This window comes from Microtus oregoni, unplaced genomic scaffold (genome assembly GCF_018167655.1).
Source record: "Microtus oregoni isolate MIOR12 unplaced genomic scaffold, Mior012 000004F_ref0000308, whole genome shotgun sequence".
Lineage (NCBI taxonomy): Eukaryota > Metazoa > Chordata > Mammalia > Rodentia > Cricetidae > Microtus > Microtus oregoni.
In genome coordinates, this window is record NW_024543063.1 from 50,357,635 (window position 1) to 50,373,240 (window position 15,606).

General features: G+C 36.4%; 1 protein-coding gene across 2 annotated transcripts in view; it reads left to right on the plus strand.

The window, feature by feature from the left end:
• Cdh11 (cadherin 11) overlaps positions 1-15,606 on the plus strand; it is a 152,999-nt gene that overhangs the window by 125,557 nt on the left and 11,836 nt on the right. For both annotated transcript variants that reach the window (XM_041650143.1, XM_041650145.1), the window contains 3 exons: positions 5,755-5,891; positions 8,471-8,604; positions 8,819-8,936. In XM_041650143.1, the coding sequence (XP_041506077.1) occupies positions 5,755-5,891; positions 8,471-8,604; positions 8,819-8,936 (389 nt within the window). The remainder of the gene's footprint in view (positions 1-5,754; positions 5,892-8,470; positions 8,605-8,818; positions 8,937-15,606) is intronic.

A 15,606-nucleotide genomic window follows, 5' to 3' on the forward strand; every position in this document is an offset into this window, starting at 1 on the left:
ACATATACAGGAAACTTTAGAGTCAGAAAGTTTGGGGAGAGTCTTACAGGCACCATAACATTCCATCTCAAAGCCATATCAAGGTTCAATTGATTTCAAATTAAGTTATGATTTACCAAATATGAATCCATTTCATTTCTGCTACTATCTTTTTGACTAGGCTTCAAGCTACATTAGTTAGTTCTTTCTGAAATACATTCCTAATGTATACTAGCTGATTTAACCATTAGCCAGGTCTACATGCCTTCTGAAACTGGGATACAGTATCAATAACTACCATGAAATAATTATAGCCATTATCTTTATTAATTTCTCCTTAAGCATCACTGGCTTTCATAGGTGTGATAAATGCATGATCCAATTTATCTTCTCACTATTGTTATTTAAACTGTAGTCTCTTAAACTGATCAAAAATTGGGTTTCTGCAAGATGAAATGAAAACAATGGGATAATTTGTGAGCTGTAACAAGTCACAGGGAGGTTCTACTCCCTGCTGAACACACTTCAGAGGTAACAAACAGAATGACCATCACATGATTGTATTTCTGACACTTAACAAAAATATGCTGCATCTGCATCTCCTTCCTACCATTAACTAGCCTTTTTGAGTCATGAGCCTGAAGGCCAAGAGGGCATTGTAATGTGGAGACTGAGGGGGGATTTGAACCACAGATGAAAGTCATTCATAAAGAGTGAATGTGAAGTGTGAATTCCAGTTCCACAGAATTGTCCTTTCCATGGCTGCCCCTCTATTTTATTTCTTCCATCTACCTCCTCAGGATCTCTCTGCCTCCAGGCTCCCAGACATCATAGTGTTATTAATCCTGTAGGCAAAATGACTGCTATAAAATGCACATCCAAATATCATATGATTGAAAAACAGCAAAACTCTCCCTTCTCACCCTTACATGCTCTGTCCTCAAACTGAAATCTCAGCTTTCCAGGTTGCAGTGTTGTGATTATGTCTATTTCAAATGGGGCTGGCTGTGTTAGTCTCATCATCTGACTCCTTGTTCTCTTATCCGTCCCTTTCTCTCTCTTTACTCAAATCCATTCTTTCCTCCTATCCTTCATTGCTTATTTCCCTATGAAAAATTTCCATTTTATAAAGTATAGTATACATCCTTTCAAAGCATACTAGTATTTAGTTTTGTTCAAGTAATCTAAATGCTACATGGGATAGTTGAGAACTGGATTTTTCCAATTAGTACCTTTTAGATAATCAATACCATTGTAGATTATACTTAAAATTATTTTTTATTTCCAAATAATATTTCACTGTATGGATACACAGAATCGCGTTTATTTACATGCCACTTGTATGGGCATTCATGTCATTTTAAGTGTTGGATTTTACAGATACAGCTTCTGATTACACTGGTCCACAGATCTTTGCATACGTGTATGGCCGTTCTCTTGGCTATATAACTAGAATTAGAATTGCTTAATCACATAGCAACTGTGTGTTTAAATTTCTGAGCAGCTACCAAGTTTTTTTCCCCACACAATACCTGCAACATGTTCCAATAGTGTCAGCAGTGTAGCTTACATGTTTTGATTCTAGACACATTAATATCTTCCAAACCACATATCATATTTGTTTCACTGATAGGTACTAGTAGGAAGTGGTATGTCATAAAGACACTTAGTAGCAGTCTGCATCTTCTAGAAGAAATAGAAACACCTGTTTAAATCCTTTTCCCATTATATAATTGCATTAACCATTATTTTGTTGACATTCCTTTATCCCATGTCCAAAAATGAAAAAGAAAATCACAAGAGGAGAGAAGATTATGTAATACATTTTAGAATATTATTACTGATGAGAGATACCATTTTTGAATGCTTTCTTTGAATCAAAGCAATATGTTTAAGGCAGCTTTTCTGAATCTTCATATATCATGTTGAGAGTATGACTGCTTCAGGAGTACGTTGATGGAAATACTGTGCTCATCGTGATAATATGACTTGCTTAAGCTCACATGACCAGTTTGGATACTGGATTTTAACCCAGATCTAATTTAACTTCCATCTACTCTTTTAGATATAGGCAATTGGTAATAAAGGTGTTTCTTCAGAAACATCTGACTATTCTGTTCTTTTAGTAAAAGAATCTTCCTTTGTAATGACAGGAGACCTTTCCTGTGCATCTAACTGCTTTAAGATGTCAATAGTTATGACTCTATACAAGTTACTTTTGACCTAGAATACTAAGGCATGTTGGGGACTTTTTAGAATAACAACAGTATAACGACACATAGAGCAATTACCTATTTCCCCTGCACTTTATTGCTTCCAGGGATCCAAATCTGCAATCCATTTATTTGGGTCATGTTTTCAGTGGTAGCTGTTCCGTGCATGCAGGCAATTTGCAAGTCTATTAATTACCCACGGATTCCCAATAACCAAGTAGAGCCAAGATCCTACCCTAACCATGTGCATATACAACACACTTTATTGACTGAACCATCTCACAGAAATCACCAAAACTCTGAGCCTCTTTCATATTTAGATCTCTCTTCTCAGATTCTATATAGCATTTAAGACGTTTTTGGTTAGGATTTTGTTTTTGTTTGTTTGTTTTTTCTTTTTTAACTGAAATTTTCTTTCTCTCCTTGCTTTCTCTCACATTCACTCCTTCCTGCCTGCTAATTGGTGTCTTATTTAAGTATTCGATCACCTTTCAAGCACTGCAGGTTCCCTAAGGTACAGTGTTTGACTTTGGATTCTCTCTGTATCCACTCCCCTGGAGGATTTTCACTCATGAGCTATGATTGAATTGTGTTGGTCTCTCACATTCTTTGTGTATAGTCTGATTTTTCTTTTGATTCTAACTCTGAATTTACAAGAGTCAATGTTGTTAATTTTTATCCTTTATTGGTTTTTCTTCACTGGCTTATTTATTCTTCCTTAAGATAATTGCGGGCAGAGATAGGAATATAGATCAGTGATAGAGAGCTTGCCAAGCATCAACAGTGCCGTGACTTCTGGTTTCAGTGCTGTAAAAACACAACACTGTGTTTGCTGTGCCTTATTTAAAATTAGAAAGAGGGGCACAGGTGCATCTTAGTAAAGTACTTACTTGGGAAGCTTGGTGATCTGAGTCTGATCCCAAGAACCCACATGAGAATGCTGGTTATGGTAGATCACACTTGTAATTCTGCTCCTGCTGAAGAGGAGACAAGTGGATCCTGGGGGATTTCTGGTTATGAGCCTAGCTTACTTGGAGAGCTCAAGGCTGGTGACAGACTCTGTCCCCTAACGTGTGGCATGCAGTTCTCGAATACCAATAGCTAAGGTTTTTTTTTCTGCAGCCTCTAAATGCATATGTACATGTAAGTATCGTCCTCTAGGCACATGTATCTCTATAAACACAAAGGCAACACCAGTACCAGCACTAGCATCAGCCCCCCCCATCTCACTCAAACAGCTAAATATCTCTACCTATCAGAGAATTAAACCTTTACTCTCTTAATATTGCAACCTATTCCCAGTTGAACTTCAACCTCTATTAGCTGCTAAATTAACTTAATTTTGTGTCTTCCAACAGCTCCCTCTCAGAGAGTTAGGCCAGAAACTTTGAAAACTCTCCTATGCATCCCAGATATTTATATCTTGATTGACTCCTACTGCTATTCCTCTCATCACATAGTTTTCAACCCCTCTGGAAGTTCAGTAACTATTTCTGCTATTTTGAAAACTACATCAAATTCTGAAATTTTCTCTACTCTCTCTCTCTGGATCTTTCTTTTTCTGTACTATCTGAATGATCACTCTGTTCTGATTTCATTTGTTTGCTTTTTTTTTTTTTTGCTTAAAGGTCTTCCATGGTTTATCATTGGCTTCATGATGGAGGTTACCCTCTGACATTCAAAAACTTTCATATTTTCTCCTCAATAGAACAGCAGCAGGGACAAAAACTAAAATAGCAGCTCCTTTGGGTTGCATTGATTAATGTGGGTGAGGTATGAGGATGCTTCTTTTAATTCTCACATATAATATCAAGTTAGGGACAATTTCTATTCTAGTGTAAAGATAAATATGCTGAAGTTAAGTAATTTTGTAAATGTTGACTGCTCATTCGTTTCTCAACTTCTCAGACCCATATAATCACATAAAAACTATATTAACTGCAACACTGTTCAGCCAAAAATTCAGACATATTCCTAGCTAGCTCTTAAATCTTGAATTAACACATTTCTATTAATCTAGGTAACGGCCCAAGGCTGTGGCTACTGGTAAGGATCCAGTGTCTGTCTCCTTAGGCAGCTACACGGCCTCTTACTGACTCCGCCTACTTTCTCTCTATATCTCTGTTTGGATTTCCCACTTGGCTTTGTTCTGCTAAGCCATTGACCTGAAACAGCTTTATTAACTAGTCAATAAAAGCAACACATACACAGAAGGACTTCCCACATCATAATTTTAAGTGACTTTCTTGAAATATTTTCATTTAGATTATGTGCAGTGGGGCATGGCTGGATCTAAGATTTTGCAAAATCCAGTTCCGTGGTCCATTTTCATGTCTGTAAAATTATGTCTTGCCTGGTCTTCTGCCTTATTGTATATGTGCCATCAGTTAAATAGGAAGCTGCCTTATGCCAGGAAACAAGTCTTCTGTTATTGTACATCAAATTATCTGCTGAGGGCTCAGTTGTAGAGCTTTAACTGACTTTGATAAAATGCAAGACCAAGTTGAAGTCCACCTCCAGGAAAAAGGAAAACTATTCACTTTTCATAAGGAGCCATAGAATCAAAGTTCATCAGGCATGACCTCATGTATTGAATATTATAAAGTGCTGGTCCATGAGATAGGAAGATCTGACCGGCAACATTGGCTCCTCAGAGATGAGACATATACCATTTGCAAATCCCTTCCTGTAGAATTTTAGTATAGTAGGCTCTTTGATATCCTGAATCCATGCTAATTCTGAAATTCTTATATTTTTTAACCACCACTGATGACTTAAACCACACATATTCTGTACATCTCACACCTGATCATACCTGAATAAAGACTTCTTTATAATATTCTGAGACTCCTTTTGTCTTTGTCTGAAAGAGACAAATTCTGAGAGAGTAGGATTGGATAAAACCTTTGTACTTTACTGTGAAGCTGAGCACAACCAGCAAGGTATGAAGAGGATGACTTTAGAGGTAACTGCTGAGCCTTGTTTGTGTTTGCACCTTGGAATTCAGAACCAAATTACCTCTTGGTCTCTATAGTTATCTAAACAAAACAAAACAAAAACCATGCAAAATATAACAAACTCTTTAAACGTGGAACATACCGATGTATAGAGCTATAAATGATTTTTAATGATGAATGTAGACAAACTTGAAACTATTAAATATTTCATATGCCAAAATTTGGCAAAGGTTTGATACATTTGTGACTTTCTGAGTATTTGGGAGTGATGCAAACTCACTCCCCGAATGCAGTTTCATAAATATTCAGACGGTGGGTGATCAAAGTAAATATGGAGAAATATGCAACACATTATTTTACATCTCAATCAAATATGCTAAACAGCATTTTCATTCATTGTACCGAATAAAGAAGTCCAATGTACCAAAATGATTTCTATAAAATATTCATGTGTAAAGTTTGAAAAATAAATTTGATTAAAAAGAAAACATAAGTCATGAAATCAGTTGAAAAAAAAGTTGCTTTAATATAAAATGGAGAAAATATGCAAATATTAAGCTGCTCTGAATGTCTTGGTCTAATTGCCTCATTTGCATTCTGCTTAGGTATTCAATTGATCGTCATACTGACCTCGACAGGTTTTTCACGATTAATCCAGAGGATGGTTTTATTAAAACCACAAAACCTCTAGATAGAGAGGAAACTGCCTGGCTCAACATCTCTGTCTTTGCAGCAGAAATTCGTAAGTATTTTCTTGAGGACTTTGATTTGCCATTACTAAATATTAATTCTTCTGACTCTAGTCTATAAAACCAAATTGCTGAGATTTTTTTGCTTGTTTGTTTTGTTTCAGAATTCTTACTCTGTTTATTGAAAACATATTTTATCTCACAGAATATTTCTTGAGTACCTTTCCCCTTCTTTTACTGCTCTCAGTCCTTCACCTCCCCTCCCACTGGGATCTACACCCACTCATTAGAAAACGAACGGGCTTCTAAGGGATAATATTAAAATAAAATATAGTAAGATAAGACAAATACTAGGTCACCTGAACTGAACCAAACAAACAGAACTTTCAGCAGAAGAGAAAGAGTCCCAGAGAAGGCAACAGGTATCTACTAGTTCTCACACTCAGTAATCCCATAAAATCACCAAACTGGAAGTCTTAATAAATTCAGACCCCTGTAGTGCAGGCCTAATGCAGACCTTGGCGGTCTTTTGGATGTTGTATCAATCTCTTTGAGTTCATGTGAACTTTCAGGTTGATTTAGAGGGCCTCATTGTCTTGGTGCCTTCCAACCCCTCTGCTTCTTACACTCACTTCTGCCTCTTCTTCTGTAGGGTTCCCTGAGCCTTGAAGGGATGGATTTGATGCAGACATACCTTTTAGGGATTGATATCTTAAGGTCTCTCACTCTCTGCACAATGCCTGACTGTGGGTCTCTGTCCCATCTGCTGCAGGATGAAACTTCTCTCATGACGGTTGAGCAAGGCACTAATCTAGGACATGGCAGAATGTCATTAGGAGTCATTTTGCTGTTACATTTCCTTTCTTTCTTCCTTCCTTCCTTCCTTCCTTCCTTCCTTCTTTCCTTCCTTCCTTCCTTCCTTCTTTCCTTCCTTTTTAGAAGAGTAGTATTTGGTTTTATCCTAGCTCACTGGGGTGGTTGTTGTTGTTGTTGTTACTACTATGGTTTGGCCTTTAAATTTTATTTTTAGTTCTCCATGTAGAATGGTTATAGCCAAGTAGAAGTGTTTTCATTTCTTTGGAAGATTTGTGGGCACACTCATTAAGATGGTTTATTAGTTAGGGTTCTCTAGAATAACAGAACTTACAGAATTAATCTCCCTATACATATAGAAAAGGAATTCATTAGGATGACTTATAGATTGTGATCCCACTAGTCCAGCAATAGCTGCTTATGAGTGGAAGGCTCAAGAACTGGTAGTTGTGAGGTCCACAAAGCTGGGTGTCTCATTTGGTGTACAGTGTATGCTGAAATTCTGAAGATGTAGACTCTAATGCCGGTGAAGGATTGAATTTCCCAGTGAAGGTTGTTGCAGGCAGGCAATGAGAAAGAGCACTTTCTTCTTTCATGCCCTTTATTTAGGCCACCAGCAATCTGTATCTAGATTAAAGATGGTTCTTTCCACTCAGAAGATCTGGATTAAAAAGTTTTATTTCACCTTAAGTGCCTTCCCACTTCAAATGATTTAATTAAGAAAAAAAATCTACACAAGTGTGTCCAGTCATTTGGGTTTTAGTTAACTCCAGTCGTAGCCAATTTGACAACTAAGAATTGCCATCGCAGATGTCTTATATCTTCTATCAGTTTAAGACTTATGATCATCATGTTAAACCTCAAACAACAGCCAGTCAAAACTTGAGGTACTTTGCACAGGTATTAACCAGTAATTCTTGAATATGACCATTTATCAAGCTCTCTCAACACATTTTATAGCTGGTATTTTATAACAATGATTCTTGGACCCATCTTGGGAGCCTCTGATTCAGTAGATCTGCACTAGTGCCCAATCATTTCTATGAGCAGCAAATGACCAGGTGAGTCTGAAGCAATACCTGGGATTCCACTTTGGGAATCATGATAATAAACTACTTTCTAGCAGTCTCAGGTTCTACTAGCAACCTTTAGAATTATTCTCAGCTGAAGTAGGAAAATGATTTAGTATTTCCTGGTTTAGGCATGACATTTATTCTAGGAATCCTTCCATAGAATTTCACACACTTCTGATCTGAGATAACTTTTGTGCCAAAAATGCATGTGTTAGTTTTTTTTTTCCTCCCAGCTCTGTAAGAAGTACTCAGGAAAATAATTTAAAGGGAAGAGCAATTTAGTTGTGCCCAAAGTATCAGAGTTTTATCCCAGGGTTCCCTTGCTGCATCTCTAAGGACCTATAAGGATACAGAGCACTGTGGTGAGCAATATGCTACAGAGCAAAGATGCTCATGTCTTGGTAGACATGAAGCAGGCCCCAAGGGCATCATTTCTCTAGCTTGACCATACTTGTTACTTTTCATAATTTTCTCCAAATTACCACAATAGTACAAAACCATTAATAAACAGTTAATTACATCACAACCTTCTAAATTGAATCGCTCTCCAAAACACATGAATTGTAGACTAACTCCTAAAGATATGAATGTGTCTAAGCATTTCCTAGATAAACCATAGATATATGTTTCTTAGAACTTCATTCATATATAGGTGGAAGAAGCTTTTGCTCACTCTGAGAATTAACATGGGCCATTATATATTCTTACTTCTTAATTTTTTTACTGCCTGAATTCTCTTTTTCCAGACAACAGACATCAGGAAGCCAAAGTCCCAGTGGCCATCCGGATCCTAGATGTCAATGACAATGCTCCTAAATTTGCTGGCCATTATGAAGGCTTTATCTGTGAGAGTGATCAAACCAAGCCACTCTCCAACCAAGTAAGGCTGGCTCCCTGACTCCTGGCCAGAAGCAATGTATTTGAGAGCTTGTTTTTGTGATCATCAAAAATTTGTACTCATCCAAAATTTTTTGGTGCATTAATGCTACGTTGACGCGATGTTAAAATCAGAGGTTTTAGCCTGTTAGAAAATTTTGCGTAAGTGCTATGCCGATGTCATCATGATTTATTTATGAGCCACCTTTCTCTTTCAGCCAATAGTCACAGTTAGTGCGGATGACCAGGACGACACAGCCAACGGACCAAGATTCATCTTCAGTCTACCCCCTGAGATCATTCACAACCCAAATTTCACAGTCAGAGACAACAGAGGTTTGTACTAAAATGTCTATGCATTCAGAGAAGTAGAAATGGAAAACAAAGGCTTTCCATAACACACAACACAAATATTTTCACTAATCTAATAATGCCTTCCTGTTGAAGAATAAACAAGGAATAATAATGCCACTTCTGTTTTGACACATGGATTCATTTGATACATATGAATAAGTGAGTCTAATTTTATTTTTCTCTCTGTGTGTGTGTGTGTGTGTGTGTGTGTGTGTGTGTGTGTGTGTTGGCTTTGATAATCATGAAGCAGCAGGAAAACCAAGTGGGAGTGCTTACAGGGTCAATATGCAAACAACTCCATTTATCTAATTTTTAAAAAAGATTGATAAACCCTTCGGGGAAGCATGGCTTTATGAATATTGATATCAAGTAAAGCATTAAAAGAGATTAGTCCAACTATGTAAGGCAGCATAATCTTTCACACACAGGTTTTCCCTCCAAACATAGTTGCAATGCAATGGGACTGAGAGCAACACTCCATATCTAAAAGCGCTGACAGTGGTATTGCCAGAAGGGGTTAAAATGAAGCACTGTTTGTTCATTGCAAAAAAAAAAAATGACAGTATTCAACGTAATTCTTGATTCTCATTCTGCCAGTCAGAGAGGTCACAGACTTGCAGGTTGTCAGGAGATGCTTTGATTGAGGAGACCTGACATGTCACAATCCCTAGACACAGTTAGTCGCAGAAGTTGAGAGTAAGAGATCATTTTGATTAACAGACCATACTACTATGCTCTGAGCATTTCTTCTCAGTGGAAATTCTGTATGTAAATCTGTAACAATGTCAGCCTACGAAATGCAGAGACCAATGAAACCATCCAGAACGGGAGACAGGTAGACCTTCAATACATGGATGTTTTAATAGCCCCCTGTTATGTAAGTCTGTTTCCTTCTTCAAGACTGAAAAAAGACTAAGGACAGGGGTCTCAAATTAATGCAAGATCACTGTAACTTCCCTGTCACTCTTATGATTGCCAACAATACCCTCATGCCAGCAGTTATGATCTGAGCATCATGTTGAGATTCCTCTTCTACTCTGTTCTCTTACTTTTATTATACCACAAGCAGTAGTCATTCTTACCTTTTCCATTTGACAAGTATGAAAGTGAAGCACAAAACCATTAAATAATTTTCCTAAAGTCAACTATGCAAATAGAAAGTAGAGTTGAGTTTTAAACCAAATGGTCAAGCCCGATATTACTGTTTTAACTTCGTGGGCTGATAATAAAGTGGAGCAATATTCTTTATGTTATTGGATCTGGAGGGGATGGGATTTGACATATTTTAATATTTCTTGAACTGACTAGAACATTTAATTATGGGACTTATAAATTAAGCATATATCAGAATGAGACTATGTGGGAAAATGCCTGAGGTATTGTGACAGGGGCTTTTCTCTCCCAATGCATTGCTTTCTCAAAGGCAAATCCTCTGCAGAGATATGTGTTTTAAAGCAACCTTACTGGAAAGCTAGGGTTCATTTTAAAATGGCCCTTATCGTTTCAAAAATAGCAACAACTCTACTTTTCATCCTTTTATTTTGTCCTTAACCTTCACCTTGTTGGCTTTATGTGTAAAAGTAAGCTCCTTCAGGAATAATTGAACCAGACCCAGGACACAAGCATATAATCTCTGCTCTGAAGGATGTATCAGGAGGATTGCAAATTCAAGGACTTCCTAAACCCACAGAGTGGGTTCAAAAAAATCTTGCACAACTTAGCAAGATCCTGTCTCAAAAATAAAGTTAACTAAAAGGGCTCAAGATGTAGGTGATAGCTAGAGTGTTTTCTTAGTATGCACTAAGTTCAAATATTCAATCAGTAGTATAGGAGGGAGGGAGGCAGAGAGAGAGGGAGTGAGGAGAGATAGCAAGTGGGGGTAGGAACTAGGGTAGGCAGAAGTTTTCAGCCAAGGGCACATACCTTCAGTTGGTACAGAGTTTAATATAGTAATTTTCTTTTGTAATGTTTCTCCAGTATAGGAGACCAGAAGTGCGGGTGAGAACTTAATCAAGGTGTACTTAGTTAAGTTGAGAAAGGTCTGCATAAAAAGTCCATAAGGCTTTCTGAGGTATTTGTATGTCTGTATTTTAGCACAAGGGAATCCTGCCACAATAGTTAGCTGTTTCCATCTTCCCAAGTTAGTTCCCAGTACTAGTTTGGATTGACAGCTTGGGTTTTTTTTTTCTTTCACATTTTGTAATGTTAATATTAGTTTAATTTTTACTTGCCTTTGTCAGTACTGAGGAGATTTGATTGGCTGTTGAGAAAACTCTGGTTGTGCTCTTATCTGTGACCTATGTGTTGGTATAATCACCAAATTACCTTTGAAGCCTAATGCTTTGCTCTCTTCTATCAAGATGTGTATTACAGCTTGCCTCCTGCAAACAGCAGGCTGTCCTAGGCTTCCCTGAACAGGCCAGCTTCATCTTCATCACCTGCTCAGTTTTTTTTTTTTTAAATGTGAAATCATATTTTGTCTCCATTAACCTCTGTAAACACTGCACTGTGGCATATTGTTCTCAGGAGGTTTCTAAGTATTTTATTTTACCACGGTACTTTGTGGATGCCATCTATAATATCATGGAGATTATATTACCGCTGATGAGCCAGCCAGCTACACAATCCATCTTCCCTACCTTCTCTTTTAGGAGACTAATCCTACTGTTGAGCTATACTTTTGCAGAGAATTGCTACTTCTTAAGAAAAATGACTTTATTAACTATGGCAAACAGTTAATGAAAACTCCCATGTTTAGTGCTATTACAGAAGCTCAAAGCAAATACACTTCTATAATTATCATTTAATAGAGTTACTTTCTGCTGGCTCCTAAAAGTAATTACATATTGAAGTAATCCAAAAGGAATAATCACATTCCACATCCTATTAATAGCCTACTGAGTTACCAAATTTCTCGGCAAAGACTATTTTCTATAGAAAACAGGAGATAATGGTGTAGATCATGCTGAGGAAAAGTATCAAGTCAGTTCCTCCTTGGGTATTTACTTCCATTATGCCGTGTAAATAATCGCTATTGTGTTTGTCAAAAGCCATCCTAAGCATCTTTAGACAAATAAAAAGAAAACCCTCTGAGCACCAAATCAGCCTTTTATTTTATGCCGTCTTACTTCATCACAGAGTCCCAGCTTCAAAGCCGCATCAGTAGCTATAAAGAAAGTAGAACCCTGGGTGGCTCTTCAACATATAAGCCCATCTTGAGCTATTAATATCAGAATGGCCATGTTTGGGCAGATAGAGAGCCAGTCCCCTGAATCCATTGAGATGCATTTACTTTGAAAATACCAGACTTAGGACGTCTCTGAAAACACAAAGAATGAATAATGGATAAGAGAAGTTCAAGGGTGGAAAATGACAACGAATAATCCTTCTCATTTAGCCAGTTCCTCACTGGCTTATAAAAATCTTTGCAGGACCATTGTCACCCAATTCTTCAAGGAGCCCATAAGGATGTGTTTTATGTTTTTACACAATTTTAAATGAGGGAAGAATATGAACTGTCCAAAAGCAGTGATCTGTCTAAGGTCATACTCCCAGTCAGTCATGAAATTGAGTCTATATATTTGGAAGTTATTTCTTAGTGATTGTGGCATGCTGGAAAGCATATAGAAAAGTGCAGGATCTTTAGTTACATCTGTACTATCTTTGTTTACTGCACAGTCAAATAAGAACACTCTATAGAGAGGAAAAATTTGTGCTTCTGTTCATCAGTCGAGGATTCACGGAATGAACAAAGAGAAAATGAAAAATGACTTTGATTTCCATTTCAATCATAGCCATAATAATTGTTGTAAAATATATTTGCAAAAGAATGTATGATCTTTTTCTATTGAATAATTAATTTATAGTCCTTGTAGGAAAATTAGAAAACACCAGCAGCAGAAATAAGATTAAAATAATAAAAAATAACATGGTATACCCTAAAAACAAACACTGTTGTTTTTTATTCCCTTCCAGCTGTTTTCTTTTCTTAATTTTTAATGAAAAACAACATAAACAATGCATCAGTTTTCTACTCAGCATGGGATAAGCATTGATCTGCATAAGAACACTGATGCTTGTGCCTTCTAGCTAGGATCCTTTTCACTAAAGGGCAACATTTGGCTGTTATTTTTAAGTTCATTGCTTTTACACAACTTTTGCCAGTTATGTGATTAACTCTTTTAGGATGAGTTCTTAGAATGGAGTCAGTACACCAAAAGCTTTTTGTTGTTGTTGTTGTTATCTTTTTCTATTTTCCTTTTATTACAAATGGATTTTTTCATATAATGCACTTTGATTTCTCTCTAATAGGCCAAGTGTTCACTGGAAGTGTTTCACCGATTTCTGAAAGCCTCAGGAAATTCACTTCATTCTCACATTCTCACACCCCCACTAAGCTCATATAACTTCATCTTAGCCTTCTAATTGACAAACAAAATAGTAATGTCATTTCAGAATTCTAATTTCTTTTATCATCTGCATTTTATGTAAACTTCCATAATTTCTTGTTTTTATTCATTTTAAAATTTAGTTTATTTTCTTTTCTTTCTTTTTTCTTTCTTTCTTTCTTTTTTTTTTTTGCTTATGTATGTGGTGGGGTCAAGTAGAGGCATGTAAAAGTGCATTTTGCCTGCAAAGGCCGCAGTGGCCAGAGATATGCTATCCTGTTGGCGCTAGAGGTACAGGTAGTTAAAAGCCTCCTGATGTGCTGAGAAACCAACTTCTGTCCTCTCTCTCTGCAAGAGTAGCACATGCTCTTCCTCCGAGCTGTCTCTCCAGCCCCTTTGATGAATTCTTAGAAACTGGCCGTTCACAGTATTTTCTCATGTCTTAAATAATCAACTCATAATTTTACAGCTGAGTTTAAATCGCAACTCTTGGCAATGTTAATCTTTAACCTGACCTTTCTATGCAGACATCCTGATGTCTCAACATCTTTTTGATTTCATCATTTTCATTGTAAACAGAGTACATTTTCCTCTCATATTATCCCTAGCAATGGTTTTCTCACCAAAATCAATAATGTTATTAACCTATCAATATTTTCTTCTTTTTTGTGTATCAGCTTTAAGTTTCAGTCTTTTAATCAATGGATATTATGCAACCTTTCATTTTTTTAGTCTTTTTGTAATTACCACTTATATTGGCCATGTTCACGAATGTTTACAACCAGTTATTATCTTTTATATTATATGTGGTAGAAATCTAGTTTTTATTCTTCCTATTCTTTTGATTAACTCCACTGTCAATGTATTGTTTTCCTTAGTGGTTGAATGTACCCACATACCAATGTATATCTTCGACATATTCTTTTTAAGCTTCCTCTCATCACTGTCTTAACTAATTGGCTTAAACTCTTTAAGTGGCTTACATGTGTCTAAATGTTGGTATTCCACTATTCATGGACTCTATTCTTGTCTTTGTTTATGAAATGTTTTTTAGTATATTATTATTTTATGCATGTTGCACCCATTCAGAGTGGAAAAAATTAAACAGATGTCACAGAAGACTTTAGTACAAAAAATGTAACAAGCTGTGACTATTAATATTTTGTCAATGTGAACATACAATACACACATTGATACCTCATAGGTGGGTGCTTGAATCATATAGCTACACACAGGCAATTATTGCTACCATGTTGCCTTTGGTATTCTTTTAAATATTGTAGATTCTCCAACATAATTTCCCTAGAAGTGTACAACTTTTTTTTTTTCTTCTGGGAGTCATTGCAGCCACCACAGTCCTGAATCATCTTTTACATTAGTAATATAAAGGCCATTTTATTTAGAATTTGCCTCGTTGTACTATTGTCTTCATTGCAAAATACTGGTGAAACACAGTATTATGCTTGGCTTTTGTACATTTGCAGTAGGTTGGATGTCATGTGAACTTCTGACAGCTCTGTGGGGAAATAAACATTCTACGTGAACTTTTGATTCCTTTTCTGTCCCTCTACAACAAGGACCTTAGGTTTTTAAGAACATTTTCATTGTTGTTGGTGTTTGTTTTTGTCTTTGTTTTTTTTTTTCTCTAGAGCATGATGCCTTCTTATTCTTTAACTATGATGGAGTTCACATTTTTACCTTAGGTGTTGATGAACCTTGATAAAAGGAAACTGGCTTAACTGACATACAGCTGCATAATATTCATAGATCAGGTGTGAACAAATGAAATATACTGAAAACTAGAAAACTTGAATTCTGTTTCTATTTCTATGTTATTGTGAAAATTGTTTCTTTCTTTGTTTCTCGTTGAAAAATTGTTTGGGAAGTCATATGTAGAAGCAATGAGGTACAGAATTTACCCATATTAGAAGCTAAAAAAACATTGCCTGGTTGACTCTATCACAGTTTAAGCAATAGTAGAAGAATAATATTATTAAAAGTCAAAACAGTTGCTAAGATAATTATCAACAATCATATGTAATGTTGCATGTTTGTAACTCCAGTCTTTGGGAGCCTGGAGATTGTGAAGCCTTTCTAGACTACACAGTGAGTTCTAGGCCATCTTGGGCAAGTGAATATGACTTTGTCCCACAATAAAAAGAGAAAAGAAGACAAAAGAGTCATGTGTACAGTGTAGATAAAGGTTGGATAGGTTAGATTAGGTTTGATAGCAAGTAATGTAAAGAGATAGACTGGAAATTAGT